An 18,229-nucleotide genomic window follows, 5' to 3' on the forward strand; every position below is an offset into this window, starting at 1 on the left:
GTGTGTGTGTGTGTGTGTGTGTGTGTGTGTGTGTGTGTGTGTGTGTGGGGGGGGGGGGGACAGAGACTCAGCGGGGGTTCCAGGCCTTGTTGATGAGCTGACCATGGCAGTAAAAAAAAATCCTGGATGAAATAAAAGCATTAGTCATCATGATCCATCTCCGTTTGAGACAGATTGTGCCTGAGTTTGACACTATCCCTCTGCTAGCTAACAGGAAATATAACGCTTCACATGCTGTTCTAGAGTCAATGCCAGGTCAATAGTGTCACCTAGAAGATATATGAGGTACATTTAACAGACGAGAAGGAGGGGGAACCAAGGCTTCACTTCACCTTAGGGACAAGGCCAGCTAGGAAACCGATTTAATCAGAATTAAAATGTAATAAAGTACCAGCCATCGAATTTAGTGCTATACAAAGCAAAATGTAGTTACGCCATGTTTAAATAAAAGCGCCCACAATTTATTTGTGTAGGCCTACTTTATAGTGCACAAGCATGATTGTGAATCATAGTTTTGCGTACCACGTTGATGTTAGTGGGACAGGTGGCAGGAACAGCTCTGCTGCTGGTGGCTCACGTGCCAGACAATACCGCCACATTCAGGCCAAACTGATACTTACATGAACCTGTTTTATACTGTCTATGGTTAACACCAGAGGGCAGCACACACTGAAACATTTTGGGGATGTGTTACAGTACCTCCACGACTAGGGACCAACCTAGTATATATTCTTATCTGATAACCACATTTATTATATTTGAATGGTAGAACATACAGAATATGAATTGTATGTTTGTTATTGGAGATAAAAATGTTTCCTGGGTAGATTAAAAGCCACAACTAAACTGAATTGAAAATCAATGTATGTCCTTTATTTTCTCTATATGTTCCATTATTATACTGCCTATTTATTTATTTATACTGCTGAAATTAAAAAAGAAATAAACTGCAACTTAGTACCACTTTAAAAATCACCACAACAGTACAGAACTTTGGCAAATAAGTGTACCTTTTTATTGGATATTGAGGGCATTAGTACCAAGAAGGCACAGACCAGACTTCATAATAACATCATTTCTTCAACTACAGGGTGACAAAAAAAAATTTAATTTTTATCCTGAAGGGAGCTCCTTTCACAGAAAGGATTATGAACACAGACATACAGACTCTTACTTAGTGAACGTATGACCATATATTGAAGTCAGAAAAGGAAGTTAAGAACAAATTATGAAGACTTTAAGGACATGGGTTATGACTGTATGGCTATGTACCTTAACACATACTGTTTTAATATAAGAAACATCATTGTCCATCAAAATGTGACTTGACATTTTCCATTAATGAATAGAAGTAATACGTTTAAATAGTGAAAGAAAAAAAAAAACTGTAAGAATTATAGAAGTTGTTTTTAATTACATAGCAGTATCAAATTCATGTATTTGTTAATGTTAGATAAATGTATGTAAATGTTTAAACTCTTGTTCAGATGCTGTATTGTGTCTGTGAAAACTGTGGGTTTGAATAGACATGGGGTAACTTAAAGCTGAACTGGGACGACTCAGAAAAAACAACAACAGTGATCTAAAATGTAAATTCTTGTAAAAGTTTCACAACATACAGCTCGGCTTAGCTATTAATTCAGATTTTGTTACCTTCGGATAAAGCTGGGCTAGCTGTTTCCAGTCTTTATGCTAAGCTAATCGTCTTCTGGCTTTAGCTTCGTGGCTGTAGCTATGTACAGTATTAATAGTACTGACATGAGAGTGGTATCAAGTAATTCTGTGGTCATGATAAAAGTTATGGTGCAGTATTTTCCTCCTAATTCAAACAAGAGAAAAGTAGTGTTTTCACCATAAAGAAGCTAAACATATGGTGGTATCTATCTAAAGAACAATATTATTGATTTAAATCAGACAAAGCTGTTACAGTGGCACTTTGAATCTGAGCTGCATGATTTATGAGTTAAAAAAAAAAACCTGCAACAACTCCCTGTCCTTAATTCCCTCAAGTTGTACAACAGGCTCCAGTTCTCTTGAATCTTACTGTGACATTAAAAATTATAAAATACCAGTCTGTCTTGTTCAGAGCCACAAACATCACATGTCCTTAATACTGTCACATACATTTGCCTGTAATACTGAATGACATCAACCGCACGCAGAATAACTGTTCAACATACACAAGTCTGGACAGTTCATACAAAAATACAACATGTAAAGAGATTTCAGGTAAAATGACAGGATGGAAAATAAAAAATGTAACAAATTCCAGTTTAAATGATGGATGAAACAAAACAGAAGACAACAAGAGTGAAAGACAACTGAGCAGAGAGTAAGACGTACATGTACGTATGCATCAAAATGTACGGTTTGATTTGGCCGACAGCCAACCAGACTCCATTTTGAGTCTATGTTACAGGGAAGCTTTTGTGGCCGCTAACTCGACACAAGTCAGGACATGTAGGAACTTACTCAACCTCATTCCTCCCGGGAAACTCTGCAAGAGTTCACAGGACATGAAACCGTTTGAAACCAAGTCTTTTTGACATTTAAGATGCTGAAGAACTGGCTTGAAGTGTGTGTGTGTGTGTGTGTGTGTGTGTGTGTGTGTGTGTGTGTGAGACATTTAAAAAATAATGTCGAGCTTTGAATTCTGATGGCTCTGATCTTTAAAAATGACTAAAGGTGAGTGTGTGTGATTGTCAAGGCCATGGTTTGACACCTGCATAGTGTAATGAAGGCACATCAGGGGGGGTGGGGGTGGTGGGGTGTTCACATGATTCAGAGATCAGTCTGGAGGGGCAGAGTTGGCACACTGCACTTCCTGTTGAGATTAAATGAATTGGCATAGAAGAAGAAACCAATGCTATTGCCTCTCAAAGGGTTATGGGTTCATCTTCCCTCCCACCATGACACTGAAATGTTTTTTTTTTTTTTTAATCATGGTTGCACATTGAGAAAAAGTTGCACATAGTTTAATTCCATTTCTTGTCTTTGGTTTCGATAGCTTAGAGTGATTTTGTCCTTTGTGTCCTCCAGGGAAAATCTTTGATATGCTCTTCATGTCGGTGCACGAGTCTCTGTTTGCTGTAAGCCTATGTGCATGCACACATACACTCTGTTTAAGTATAAAGAGGGCAAACATGACGTGTTGTTCTTGAAAACCAGTTTGGAGTAGACAGATTTGAATAAAAATGTTTTTTCTTAAGATGACATGATCCCTTTTGTTTCCTTTCACAGAGGGGAGCAGCTCAGGTTACGTTTTAAAGATGCAGGTTTCTCTTGAACCAAATGTCCGTTCTTTAAGTTCCCTTTTCAGAGTCCTCCATGTTTGTTCGTTTATTATGTGTTGTTCTTTTGAAGTGGTAAGTGAAGGGACAGCCAACTTGCCAGTTTACTCATCCTAGAAACCACCTCTCCCAACACTCCTCTCTTGTCTCGTTCCCTGAGGGCTGAAACATCTCCACATCGGAGCAAAAAGCTCACCCTAAGGGGTCGCCTTGTTTCCCCCTCCGTCACACCACGAACTCGGGGACCTCGTCGCTGGTCAGGTCCAGGGAGAAGTACTTGTTGGTTCTCTTGATGGGAAACGGGTGCTGCTCCAGCATGCCGGCGCGCTGATCGGCGAGGCCCTGATAGCCGCTGCTGCCGCCGCCGTCGCTCAGCTCCTGGGCGCAGCCGAATGTGTAGCTGTGGGCGGTGTCCTGGCAGAGCTCCGCCCACTGCAGGCAGTCCTTCTGGTAGAGCCGCACATCGTCAAGAGACTGGCTGTGTCGGTCGGTCGAAGACTGAGGCTTCCTGCACACAGATGTCTGCAGGTGGGAAACAATAAATCAAATATTACGGCAAACTAAAATATACTGACTTTAAGGAAAAGTCAGCCATGAAAAAACAGTTTGCAGTCATACTGTAATAACCTATCCCTCCTCTTTCGTACCTTCTGGTTTAAAGGACAATTCCGGCACAAAATGAAACTAGGGGTTAATAACACATGTGTACAGAGTCTCTGGGATATGTTTTCATGCTAATCGAATGTGACCAGTTTTAGCGCTAACCGCTAATTAGCTTATAACGCTAATGGTCGGTGCACTGGTAAAGTAAAAAGAAATCGCTATTTCTATACCACTAACAAGGCTCAAAATAGCACCACACTTCCACGGTAGCAGTAACAGGCAGGCGCCATCTTGGGAGCACAGTCTCGACCAGTCGAACCACGAATGCCGTGAAACCAGTAACAGCGCCTACCTGTATACGCAAACGGTACTGTCTTTATAAACTCTCTTTTTAATAAACTGTCTGTACACTTACAAAGTTCTCAATGCTTCGGTTTACATGTAGGGACCCTCATTATGCTACCGTGGAAGGGTGGTGATATTTTGAGCCTTGTTAGTGGTATAGAAATAGCAATTAGCTAACTAGCGTTACAAGCTAATTAGCGGTTAGCGCTAAAACTGGTCACATTCGATTAGCATGAAAACATATCCCAGAGAACGGTCGACTCAGTACACATGTAATTAACCCCTAGGTTCATTTTGCGCCAGAATTGTCCTATAGTTTATAGTTCTGCATTAAGGGGTTACAGCATAGCAGCTGTAGCAGATGTATGTCCCATCCAAAATGTAACAACACGTCGTGACTATGGCAGCTACAATGTAATACTGCAACTGAACAACATAGTCTCCTATTCAGTCATGAAACAAGCCGGACAGTCCCACATATTGATCATATCGCAAAGTGAATGAAAGAATATAGACAGTTACTGTGGAGAGTATAAACTACAAGGTGATGTAGCCGGATCACATAGTGTTGTGGTGGGGATGTCAATCCAATGCTGAACAATAATTTAAAGCCTACGCGGTAGATATTTGTAGCGGGAGTCACCTTAACCCCCCTCGTGTCAAGTATAAACCCTGTTTTACTTTGCGACTCCTGTAACAGTTCTTTTGTCAATGCAAAGCAGTAACGACAGGGTGGAAGGTTTTTCTTCCAGTTTTGACTCGATGTAAAAGATATAAGATGCACTTCATGATTTCGTCTATAGATCAGCATTGACTAAATATCTAGTAAACAAGCTTAATAATACGGTTTGTTTTATTTTTAGTTTAGAGAGGTTTGGAGTATGATTTGAATATAGTTTGATATTTATTCTCTTTATTATCTACCCAAGATCTTCCTCCAAAACATTTTATACAGTTTAATACAGGGGTTCTCAAACCTTTTTCAATAATGTACCCCCTTTGAATTGTGTTTTTAAGCCAAGTACCCCCTGACCAGCGCAAAAACATTCTGACATCTATATAAAGAGGAACAATACAGTGTCGGCAGTGATAGATTCACTAAACAACAACCTTGTAACTGAAAACATTTAAATGCTACAATTCAAATGTTCAGAATCCATCACTTACAGTAATTCATTCATTATTATAGTATAATTATTTTAGGAATTATGCATGACATATTTTTAAGCATTTTGCAAAAAGTTCATGTACCCCCTGCAGTACTCCAAAGTACCCCCAGGGGTACGCGTACCCCCATTTGAGAAACACTGGTTTAATATATTTTGTATTATTATAAGTGCCTTTTTCATTTCGAGTGTTATTATAAAAAAAAAGCCATTCATAGTCCGTATCTCCTGAGAAGCAGCTCCCTGTATGATTGTTGAACGTCACTACAAATTTGATTCTTTAAATCTGAAGAGACCAAAAACTTGACATTTACCGTTCAAACTGAAATAGCTGATGAAACAGCTACACAGTAAATATCCTTATGTGACATCCTGTCATTTATTGTTTGACCAGCTATCAAATATGACTAAGAAAACTAAGCCGTTAATGCACTTAAATGTGAATTACCTGCGGCAGAGACTCAATGCTCTGTCCTCTCATCTTGACGACGGTCTCAGAGGAGCTGGAGGTGGAGGAGCTGACGTCTTTTACTATCAGTCCTGGGGAGAACAGATGATAACATTTAGCTACAGAATGACACAACTCTTCATCAGCCTTCCGTGGCTCAGTGTGGATTTGCTTGGACGGTTGCCATTAAAAACAATTACTACCAAATACTTTTCGCTCATATTGCTAGAAAACTTAAACACAAATTACCTTTTGTACACGCTACAGCTCACCCTGAAGGAGTCCTTACTCAAAGTTTCAAATGTAAATTGGTAAAAGTAGAGCAGAAAGCGTGCGAGACAGCATCTGTACCTGAGTATCCGTTGGTCTGATCAGGAGACATGGTCAACATGTCCTCAGTGATGTGGATACACAGCTCCTGGTCCAGGGCCATCTCATGAAGCTCCTCGTAGTCTTTGGGGTCATCCACAAGCATCTCAATCTCTGAAGGAACAAAAAAACCTCTGAATTACTACTAACTTTCAACTGGTAATCTGCATGTTTCTATGGTCTTGTCCTCCTTTTTGCAGCACTGTTAGTGCAAGGTAGTCATTGTAGATGAGTTGGCCAGCCATCAGTGTGTCCAGTGATGACCTTTTTAGTTTCTATAGGTATACTTTTCTTTGATTAGCTATAGAGGTTATTGTTACAGATGCTAATTATCCAGTTCTCATTGTGTTTATTTTGAACAAACTGCTAAAGCTGCTGACACAAATGTAAAATACTTCACTTTATGTGAATTCTTCTTTAGAAAAGCAAATATTCCATGAAACAGATGCAGTGTTGTAACATTGTTGTTGTGGAAAACTGAGTTACTTCAACACTAAAAACAATGCATTGAGACCATGATATTACCACCATAACTATACTTCTACTCATGAGAAATGCCAATCAGTTAAAACACCCTGATGCTGTATATGTTCCAACTTTTTTTTCTCACTGTGTATGTATATCACTTTGGGATGAAAGATTAACTCAACATTAGTCTATATCGACGACGTTTCATTTCCAGGATTGGTCAGGTGCATCCGCCGGATGTCTGGCACCTTTTGCTTCCTTTGTGTTGGTGTTCTAAACTCCGGTGGATTTCTGAGGACTATGGTTAACTGCTCCTCAGATCTCTGCAGGGTAAATCCAGACAGCTAGCTAGACTATCTGTCCAATCTGAGTTTTCTGTTGCTCGACTAAAACAACTTTGAACGTACACGTTCCACCAAAACAAGTTCCTTCCCATAACTATTTTGCGGAGGCACCGTTGCTCTGTGTGGTGCTTAGTGCCGCCCAAGATGATTGTGATTGGTTTAAAGAAATGCCAATAAACCAGAACACGTTTTTCTCCCATCCCGGAATGCAGTGTGGACTAGCCGGACCCTCCTCCGCGACGCTGTGGAGGAAGGTCTGGCAATGCGAGACTAACTCAACATCAACTCCCCACTCGTACCATCATCATCGAGTATGCGCTCCTTGCCGCTGCTCTCGATGCCGGAGGTGTGTGAGCTCCCGTGGCTGGTTGTGGACGAGCTGCAGGTTCGTAGGGGCCTGTGCGGGGCCTGACTCGGGGCCCTGAAGCTGTCCGTCTCGATGCCCGAGGTGTGTGAGCTGCCGTGGCTGGTTGTGGAGTGGCGGGACAGGCGTTTGTGATGAGACATGCTCCCTGCGCTGCTGCCGCTGGCCCGAGAATGTTTGTCCAGATGGTCCATGTCCAGTTCCAGAGCATCGCTGATGTACGACTCCCTGTACTGCTTCTTCTCTGAAATCAGCCAAACATAGACACATTTTAGTATTTATAACAGATTGGATATAGTTCAAAAATGTCCATGTGCAAAAACTTGAAATACGGTCTTTAATTATAACCCCTAAGGCAAGAGTTCAAGATTTTGGGAGATTACTTGTTTTCTGGCAGATAGTTAGATGAGAAGATTGATACCACTCTCATATCGTTCTATGAAATATAAAGCTATAGCCTGAAGCCGGTTAGCTTAGTTTAGCATAACGACTGGAAGCAGGGGAAACAGCTAGCCTGGCTCTATCAGAATGTAACAGAATCCCCCTACCAGCACCACTAAAACTCACTAATTTAAACATTATATCTCTTTTGTTTAATCTGTACAAAAACCAACGTGTAAAGACGAATATTAGATTTTAAAGGGTTATTTGCCGGACTATTTCTTGGGATTGAGCAGCTACCAGGTGACCAATGGAGACTCCAAGAAGTTATTGGTCCCTCCTCTGTTGTATTTCTGACAAAGTAGCTGCTTTAGGAGTTTTTGCCCGTATTAAACTAAAATCTTGAAGTTTATAACGTTTAACTATGTAATTGTGTCTTGACACACAGTGTAAGACATGATAAGATAAACTTAAAAAAAATACCTTCGTTTTCCTCCAACCGGCGGACTTGTTTGAGAACAGGCTGCAGGTTCATGTAGAGCCGGTGGCTGTTGCTGAGCAGCTGCAGGAGGTGGCGAGAGCGCAAGGGACAACCTGTGTAGTAGATGAGTTTACGAGCCGAGGGCAGACCGTCAGGAAGGATTTCAAACTTCTTCCCCTGAGAGAGCGAGAGGAGAAAAAAAGCATGTTGATTACAGGAGTCTGTGATTTATAGCAGTTAATAATAAAAGATTATGAAATAGGAATGTGGATTTCAAATTACGATTGAGTCCCAGAAAGGCCCGAGGGCAGACCTCAGAGGAGAACCAAAGTCTGTTCTTGAAAACTATTCTGTAGCCAAACACAATGCAACCATCAGCCCATGTATCTGTTCTTCATTTATTTCAACAGACACTGAAACTGAGCATTGTTGAGCAGTTTTGATGATTTTCCAGGGAGACGACATGTTGGCTGAATACACGGAAAAACTAAAATGGTGGTTTTGTGCTTTCTCCCGCGCTTTTTGGCAAAGGCTTGATCCAATAACAGCTGTCTTTAGTGTCAGCGGGGTTGTTTTCAATACAGGCCTATAAACATTTCTGCAAGGGTTTGGACTTTCAAAAGGCAGAGGCTGGGTTTAAAGCCCTGGAAAATGCAAAGAGCTGCACATTTCTGACCACAAGCTTTCACTTTTTTAACCAGGCGTTTAAAAACAAAAAAACAGCTTAATCCAAGTATGTTTAATGCCTGTGCATAGGTAGGGAAGCACATTATAGGTATTCAGATTTGTACTATCGGAAAGTGAGTTTATAAAAACCATTGCTCATTGACAGCGGCTTTCCTATAAAAAGAACATTTTCTCTGGGCAGAGGTATCCTTGAGGCTGAAAGACTTCCTGTTCAAATCCCCAGACCTGCAGGAAAACTCTGGTTGGGAAAATGAAGTTGAGGATTTGTCTTTAACCTCAAACTGCCCCTCTGCAGTTCCTAGTGGTCACCAGTACCACACTGAAATCTACTGGGCAGCAACTAAGTGTGAATGAGGCAAACTGAGTTAGACAAAACAGGTTATGGCGGCTATTCTCCCAGGTGATTTTAACTCTTTGTACAATCGGCTGGTTTTGCTTGGTTTTTACTCCTTTTACTTACTACATGTCTTAGCCAGGCCTGCTATAAATGTTGCTATTATTTTCAGGATAAGTTACACTACTCAGAAATGCCACAGTTGGCCTGCGAGTGGCACGACACGTTTTAGGACATGCATTTTAAATTGTTTCACCTGTTTTCGACACAATACATCTATATATATCTGAGATATATGGTGATTGATGGTGTAAATTTAAAATGAGGATATTAATGCCACTCTTATTGTTTTTCTTCTTATTCCTATATGGGATCAAATCTTCTAAGTTCCCATCATGCTTTGAGAAAGTCAGTTATCTGTGGCTTTCTGCCGCCTTTATGTCATATCACAATTACTGTAATCATCAGTTTCTGCCTTGTAAATCATAAAATCCAAGTCATAATTATCACGAAGAAACTGAAAGCTCTGTAATAGTGTATCAAACAGTATGGACCTGCCTGAAAACCAAACAAACATGGACGCCTCATATCAGCCTCATTCCATAATGAAAGGGAATTAAACCCAAATTGTATAGATAAAGTGCTATTTTGTCAAAGCACAGTATTTGTAACCATTACACCTCATACAACCGTCTGATGACGTAAATGTTCTTGAGTCGTAAACATGGGAATCTTTCCCATCCATCCCACGAGACATGAATCGGACAGACACCTAAATCTCTCTTCTTTTTTGCCACATCTGCACCATGGAAAGTCATAATGCACTAGCTACTGGAAGTCCCTGTTTGCACTGTAACTATGAATCTGTTTGATGTTTGTGCATTCTGGATTGACTGATTTAGGATTTTTTTAATGCAAACTTGCATTTATCAGGCTCTTGGGGTTAAAATAGTTAAAGATAATTCAAAATCCACACACACACTGTATTAATGGCTTCCCTGCTGGTGGTAACTCTATTCCAGACCAAATACACTCAGCAGCAGACTGGTGTCAAGTGGCAGGTTATTAAAGGGTATTCAGACGCCACTTAGAAAAGTTTCTTGTTTCATGCAGTACACATGGTCAGTCCATCTAAAATCTCTGCTTTGGACAGCTGGACAACTTTCTCCTCCTTCCAACACGATCTCCCTAACAGGCCACACACATCGAAGACTTCTTGCATCACCCACACGGCCGTTTTCATCCAACAATCCCTCAACAAGACCAGCGTCAACCAGAGAGGCCACTAGCAAGGTTGAGGCAAAGTTTTAGATCCAAAAATCACGAATCACAAGGGTATTACTTCATTTCAGCTTTCAGGTGGGAGTAGATCAAACTATCACAGGCTCAAGAGAAGCATATATGCAACTTTGTTTTCTCTTATTGCATCAAAAACACTGACACACCTTTTCTAACACCGAACAGAGAACGTGCCCCTCCTTGATTTAAACCTTAATACAAAAATGAGCTAAAGTCATTGCGGCCAAATATCCTGAATAGAAAATCCCCCCTGAAACCATTGCAACATCTGGTGTTTATTGACCCACACGTCCCTCCGCCCTGCTCCGCGCTCTGGCTCGTTCGGCCGTAGCTGCAGCCGTGGTGGCAGCGGTGTTGGATGACGTGACTCGTGGGTGGGGTGGAGGAGAAAGCCTGTTATTCAGGAGAAGGGTGGGACAGGGCCACAAGAGGCCCTTCACGTCCACAGCGAAACCACAGCGGTTCACTCTCACGACGCTGCAGACAGCGGACGCAAGGAAACCACCCAAAAAACAAGAATGAGGACAAAACAGGATGTCTTTACCCGTGGCAGATGCGACGGTTGTCTGCACCAAAATTAGTCCGAAGCAAAACTCACCACAAAACCTTCTGGGACAACAAAGCACGTTTCTCAGGGGCCGTACAGTCATGAAACCTGCATATAAAGTCCCTTCAATTGTACGAAAATAAACAAGTAGCCAAAATTAGAGTCACAAGGGCTCTTTTTTGTTCAACAGCAGTGATAAGCAATAATGACCACTCTGGATTGTGATGAATAGCTGACTGGCAGTAAACGTGAAGCTGTCAGAGTGAAACAGATATATAGTAAGCCGCTCTGCCTTCCTGTGATAACAGAAACCCTATGGAAGCAAATTAACCGACTGCTGTGCATGCTCAGCTTAACAACAGGCTGAGTCAGAGCACAGATGAGACGATTTAACAGATTTCCTTTAAAGGGCACAGAGACACCAGTGATAATTGATATAATGAATAAATCAAGAGATACGTATTTCATATGGGAGAAAATACTGCAGCATGAAAATATGTATACAGCATACACTGTGTTTGTGTGTGTGTGTGTGTGTGTGTGTGTGTGCGCGCACACATGCAAGGAAAGTCTTCCTAAATCCCTGATTAGTTCCAGAGGTCTTGCAGGGCTAAGATAAAACAGCAGTGTGTAGAAAAGAAGCCTTGCGTAAAAATTTCCACGACCCTGAGCAGGATCTAGGCTTTTTTTTTTCTTTTTCTTTTTTAAATCGCCATAAGTCAGGGGGATGCTTAGGTTTCGTCAGCGCTGGAATGACAAAAAAAAACTGTGTTGAAAAAGGTTGTGACTTACCACAAATACCAGTTTTCCCACGTTGGTCCAGGGGAAGTCGTACAACAGTTGCCTCACAGACCCGACATTCTGCAACGCAAAAGAACAGATACATGAAGTCAATAATTACAGGTGCGGTCATACTTTTCAGCTGATTAAAATTTCAACAAAGATGCAATAACACTACTGCATCACACTGCAAAAATCTCCCTCTTTAGAAGTCACATTTGTCCGTTATTCAGCTCTGAAAGGCTTGTTTTGTTGCATAAAACAAGTAAGAAATCTGCCCGTACGGTAAGATTTTTTCTACCTCTTCAAAATAAAATCAACTTATTCAGGAATGAAGAAAGAGTGTAGCAATACGTCTTATTCTTTCTTCTCGCAGTAATGAACGATAGTGCTTTTGCTACATCATCGTTTAGGCTGTAATATGTTAGAAAATAGTGCAAAATGAGAGTGATGTAGATGTGGCACACCCAAGTAGGTGTCCACAAGACATTTCATGTATATAGTATCTCTCTCGATATATATATATATATATATATATATATATATATATATATATATATATATATATATATATATTACTACTGTCACTTTAAGGAGTGACACAGCACAATCAGTTGTGTTCCGGTTGCTATGGGGACAGACCTCTGCTCGCTCTCAGATGCAACTTGGGAGAAGACGAGAAAAGCTGCTGTGTCAAACTCTCCTTTTATTTCACCTGTCTTTTCAGGTCAGTAATGGGTAAACTTCCCATCTTTCCTTTTTGGGGTCTCAACCTTTTTTTCTTGACGCCTGTTTGATAACTAGTGTTGTTTGTAATATAACAATAAAAGTGTAAATAGAAAGTTTGCAATTGATTGAGGCAGCTAGCTTAGCTAGGCTACTGTAAACAGTCAGCTACCGTCTCGCGAATGAGCTGCGGCGGAAAACTGGAATGACGTCACTGCAGACGGCTAGCTGCTGTCTCGCAGCGAACTGGGTCATTCTCATCCCATTGATTCATGTAGCATAGCATTTCGAGCCACTCTGCTTGTTAGAAACGGTGATGTTAACAAGTTCAATGAGTATGATTTAGTAAATACACACTGGTTTTAGAAACGATTATTTTGCCAACTTTAACAAGTAGACATAAGTTTTGATGTTACGGCTATCTGGTCATGTTAAATGAGTAAATAAGCAATGAGAGTGAATGATTTTCTTCTAATGTATATTGAATGTAAATAGGGTATGAAACTATACACATATATTTGATAAATTGTTGTTTTAAGAATAAGTGATGTAAATGTCTGATCCTGTATTTCTGTGTCTGTGGGGAATTCTGTTAATACGACCAGTATTCGCTAGGCAGCTATATGTAGCGACAACTTTAATAACAATGTAGCCATGTGAAGTGCACTATGCAGCCATAGTGGCCTTGTATAACTGATGTAAGTTAGAATGTGAATATATAGAATGTGATATGTGATATGGTGTTATTTTGTAAAATGGAAATATGGCAATGTTTTGTGATTTGTTCTGAATGAATAAAACAGATGCAACTTGAGAGAAGACGAGAAAAGCTGCTGTGTCAAACTCTCCTTTTATTTCACCTGTCTTTTCAGGAATTTAAATTTGTTACCCGGTCTCCCTGCCTGGGACCCGTAACATAGACATCTTCAAAATGCTAATTTTAGATATATGAATATATTCAGTGTAATGTTTATTAAGAATGTTTACAATATAAAATGGACAAAAACAGAGAGATACTTCTAGAAAATTTTTAAAAAAGGGTTGAAATAATCCGAGCACACTGGCAGATTTCACATTTTAAGAAAATAAGACTTTAAGCACTCAATGTAATGCATAAAAATGACTTGATAAGATAGAAGACGTTTACAGTGTTGCTATTTCAGAGAGTAGGAATGCATAAAGCAGGAAACGGTATCGGTAATCTCTCAGGAATCAAAAAAATCTTAAAAAAACACATTACACACAAGCTTGATTGTAAAGAAATGTGAAATACCTGAAATATTTGGATACCACGTAAAGTCAGTCCCAATGTAAGAGATGCCTCTACTTCCTTCTTGTCCTGTTGAGAGATCAAATCAAATATATTTATATATATATATATATATATTTTGTGGAAAAGTCAACACAGGAGATAGCCACTGTAGCTAATTTACATCTGATCCTGTTCTCCATCTCTTACCTTGTACAGTCTGTAGTAGTGGACAGTGACGTCATCAAGCTGGGCACACTCCTTAATGTATTTGAGGTGCGCCTCTGAAGCCGTGAGGGCAAACTGGTCTTTGTGCATGTTGGGGATATGCCTCAGGATGTACTCACGGCCGCGCTTGGCTATCACCTGAGCGGGGAGAGGAAGAGGGAGGCATCAGGCTTGGCAGCCCTGAAGTTGTAAAGACTTGGTACAGCAGATTGGCAGCACAGGTTGCCAATAAGGCTGAAGAAGTTTCCTGCCGCAGTGTAAACAGATGTCAACCTGGAGACTGAAGGAGAGCCAGAGGCACAAACCGGAAACACACTCGCTAAGCTTTGCATGTGGCTTTTGAAGAATTTTGTAAGACAGCTTTTTAAGTACCTAAATCTGTGGGAGATTAACTGTTGGGTAGCGCTCATCATCAAACAATTTCCTGTCACCGCTGGTTTTAAGTGGCGATAAGGAAGCAGGAGGCTAATTACAGGAAGTGAAGGGCAATCAGATGGGTGTGGCAGTCATAGCCAGGGAGGTTGAGGATGGTGGCGGTGGGGGGAGGGGACCAGTGTTGCCAGAATAGCCTCGTCAGCAGGAGCATTTCTCAAGATTACAAAAAAACAAAACAACATTGTGTGTGCCACTTCCAGGGATGAAAATAAACTTAGTGTCCCAGTTTTCATTATCCCTCATGCTCAGATGAGGAGCTGTTGCTAAGTGTTTGGTCAGCATGATTAATAGAAGATGGCTACAGACCCACATACTGTACACACTGCAGGCCAGGGCACGTTACACAGCCCAACTTCCTAAAACACACCTTAATTGTATATTTCAGCTTCTGAGTCAGTGATACAGCAGTTTATTTTTGATTTTTTTTCAGCTGAGACCTATTTAAGCCACTAATGTTTTACAAGGACATAGACTGTGACTGACTGGAATATCAGACAGACTTACCACAGAAGGGTGTACCAGTCTATTAAAGCACTGTGTTTACTTTATTACTCACACCTAACACTACGTTTAAGCATCTTGTGTATGCCGCACCAGAAAGCAATTAAAATATAAATATAGTACAACAGCCACATAACCGAGGACCTTTGTTGCATGTCACATCCCTCTCTTTGGTTTCCTGCCAAAAATGCCAAGTTATCTTGGTCCAGCTTCTCTGGAGTGAGGATTAGCTGTGTTTGCTTTGTTATATAACATTATGAATTAAATACCTTTTGTTTTGGACTGTTGGTCTGACAAAACAAGATATTTACAGAATTGGTCTCTGGGGAACTGTGATGGACACTTTCCTTATTATCTAACAGTAATTAATTAAGAAATAATCTGCAGATGAATTAAAGAATAATTGTTAGTTGCATCCGATGTCTAGTTTTGTTTGTGATATCAATACAAGATGTGATCAAGTGCAGGTGCAGAAGGACAGGGAAGAGCCAGATGTGGTTTGATGTGAACAGAAAGGTGAAGGTTGCAGGGTGATGGTCAATCATCATAAATCATCTCTTCTTCTCTGATAAGTTCGACATTTGAGGGCTCAGCCCACATACGGCACTTGTTGGACATACTCACCCATGGGGGAAAGTAAGCTTCAGGGTCAAAGTACTTCCCGAAGTGCTTGTTACGTTTGAAGTTGCCCAGGTCAGCCTGCAGGGCGAAGGCTGCCAGGAGGAAGTAGGCCTCCTCCCTTTGGATACACTGTGAGAGCAGCACCTGTTTCCTCAAGTGCCAGTAGTAGTAGTACCTGGCTGCCCGGTCACTTCAGGGCAGCAAAACAAACAAAATGAACTGGATTATAGCTCAACTGCTGATAAACTGAGTAACGTTAGAGCCGGTTGTATAGGTATTTAATGTCACTTGTGACTTTAAGTTGTATACAGTCAGCTGAGGGGCTTTACTTGCCTGATCAATCTCCCGTTCTCAACGTAATACTGAGCTCTGAAGTGAATGATCATGGGAGGCCCAAACTGGTCGATGCCCTGGAAAAGAAACAAGTGGAAATCTTTGTTTATTCTCTAAAACAAGCTAATTTTTAACATGTATATCAGCAGCTAGGACACTTTGTATGGCTGTGTCTCAAGCTGGAAAGAGCAAACAGTTTAACTTAATTTCTCAGGTATTAGCGTATCGTGATATAAGCAAACACAGCACACTTGGGTTCATCAACTTGGGTGATCTGGCATCAGTTTATATCCAAGGATACCAAAGTTAAAAGAAGCAAAGATATCTCAAGTTGGTGTGTTCAGTTTCTTTGACTTTCTTCAGCTGTTAAAGGTAACAATCTGTGATCAAAATGCAAACAAGAAGGCAGTATCACCACATAAACACAAATGACTGATCTAAATCAGTAACAACTAAATTAAGTTATTTGTGTTTTCTGATGCTGTTTGAGGTTTGTTTACATCAGTTATGTTTATAAACCCAATAAAACAGGCCAATCATTTCAATAATGGGATTTTAAAGTAATGGTAAAACATGTTATGCTTGAGTTGGAAAAGAAGATCGATACAAATCTCATATCTATGAGTTAAATATGGAGCAGGAGCCCTGAGGCAATTAGCCTAGCTTAGCATAAAGACTGGAAGAAGATGGAACCAGCTAGTCTGGCCAGTTTATAAAATAGCTCGTAAACCTCTCAGAAATATGCCTCCCAGCACCTTTAAGCTGACTGAACCCAAAATGTACTACAACAACAACAACAACAACTTGGGGTTTTAGGGGGAGTTTCGGACCGTAACTATTTCTTGTTGAACAACAGTTATAAACTGAGATATCTAAACTGTTGTTCACCTGTTGCATCTCTTTTGAATAAGTAAAATTGTTTTTTTTTTTTCTTTTCTTTTTTCTTAACAAAAAAAAAAATCATTCTGCAGCTACATAAATACACTTGCAATCGATGTAGAGAACAGGTTAGGGGGATCTATTAAATCCAGTTTTGTGACTTGGGCTGGTAAGTTATTTGAAACTTTACATACTCAATCTTGCCTAGTGCAGCTTTAAAATGGAGACTTAACGTCCTCGGCTCACTTTTCCAGCACATCATTTCTCACCTTGCTTGCTTCTCGCTTCCATTCTTTGGGGCAGTACTTGGATAGCTTCTGATCCAGCTCCATATAGATGTGTTCATTATCTGTCAGAGAAGAAAAGAAGAGGCACAGGTTTAGCACTGAAACTCATACTCTTTTGTGTGTGTGTGTGTGTGTGTGTGTGTGTGTGTGTGTGTGTGTGTGTGTGTGTGTGTGTGTGTGCCTGCACAGCCTTGTGGGCCCAAAATGCTGGACCCCACAAGGTTAAAGTGCTGTTTGAGGGTTAAGACTTGGTTTTAGGATTAGGGTTAGAATTAGGTTATAGTTAGGGTTAGGGTGAGGGTTAAGGTTAGGCATTTAGTTGTGATGGTTAAGGTTAGGGTAAGGGGCTAGGGAATGCATTATGTCAATGACGGGTCCCCACAAAGATAGTGAAACAAATATGTGTGTGTGTGTGTGTGTGTGTGTGTGTGTGTGTGTGTGTGCGTGCACACAGAGAAATCCCCCTGAATGCGCCCTGTTTAAAGACTCGAGCCTCAGAGCTATCACATCAAACAGCCTCTGCACTTTGCTTTGTACTCTGGTTGTTGCTTCTCTTTTTTCTTCTTCACCTCACTCTGTCATGCGTTAATCTGCTCCTGAAGTGACGCCTTTCATGAGCTGCAGGTCTGCTGATGTGACAACTCTGACAAGTTGAAAAGGCAAAGAAAATGTAGAGCAGGAGCAGAGCCTCTCTGCCAGAATGCTTATTTCTTATCAAATTTGTAGCTGATATAAAGACTAGAGGATGACAATTATGACTCAAGCTTAAATTTAGACTATGATCTCCTGAATATGCTTATCCATGCTAAAGCCTTGTTTCGTTACGTTTCGTTAATTTCTTCCCATGAAGGTGGTCTTTCTATTTTTTTGGGGTACGACTTCTGCCGCCATCCCAACACAATTGAGGTCAATGACATTTGGTTTGTGGTGCTTAAAGAATCCAAATATTACATTTGAAAAACTCCAGGAACAATATCCGGCTGCTCAGGCTTTTTCACAGACCTCACTGTGAAAAGTTTTCATTGAGAACTGTGTGATTGTGGACCGATCCTTGAACTTTACCT

The 18,229-nt window shown here is 40.7% G+C and overlaps 1 protein-coding gene across 1 annotated transcript in view; it reads right to left on the minus strand.

The window, feature by feature from the left end:
• Positions 1 to 994: 994 nt before the first annotated feature.
• frmd6 (FERM domain containing 6) overlaps positions 995 to 18,229 on the minus strand; it is a 33,907-nt gene continuing 16,672 nt past the window's right edge. The window contains exons 4-14 of the mRNA XM_031310021.2: positions 17,148 to 17,227; positions 16,000 to 16,076; positions 15,670 to 15,856; positions 14,092 to 14,247; positions 13,906 to 13,971; positions 11,919 to 11,987; positions 8,262 to 8,436; positions 7,333 to 7,641; positions 6,204 to 6,335; positions 5,853 to 5,944; positions 995 to 3,812 (exon numbers count right to left, since the gene is read on the minus strand). Of these exons, the coding sequence (XP_031165881.1) occupies positions 3,516 to 3,812; positions 5,853 to 5,944; positions 6,204 to 6,335; positions 7,333 to 7,641; positions 8,262 to 8,436; positions 11,919 to 11,987; positions 13,906 to 13,971; positions 14,092 to 14,247; positions 15,670 to 15,856; positions 16,000 to 16,076; positions 17,148 to 17,227 (1,640 nt within the window). The 3' untranslated portion in view covers positions 995 to 3,515. The remainder of the gene's footprint in view (positions 3,813 to 5,852; positions 5,945 to 6,203; positions 6,336 to 7,332; positions 7,642 to 8,261; positions 8,437 to 11,918; positions 11,988 to 13,905; positions 13,972 to 14,091; positions 14,248 to 15,669; positions 15,857 to 15,999; positions 16,077 to 17,147; positions 17,228 to 18,229) is intronic.

The sequence above is a fragment of the Sander lucioperca genome, chromosome 18 (assembly GCF_008315115.2).
Source record: "Sander lucioperca isolate FBNREF2018 chromosome 18, SLUC_FBN_1.2, whole genome shotgun sequence".
Lineage (NCBI taxonomy): Eukaryota > Metazoa > Chordata > Actinopteri > Perciformes > Percidae > Sander > Sander lucioperca.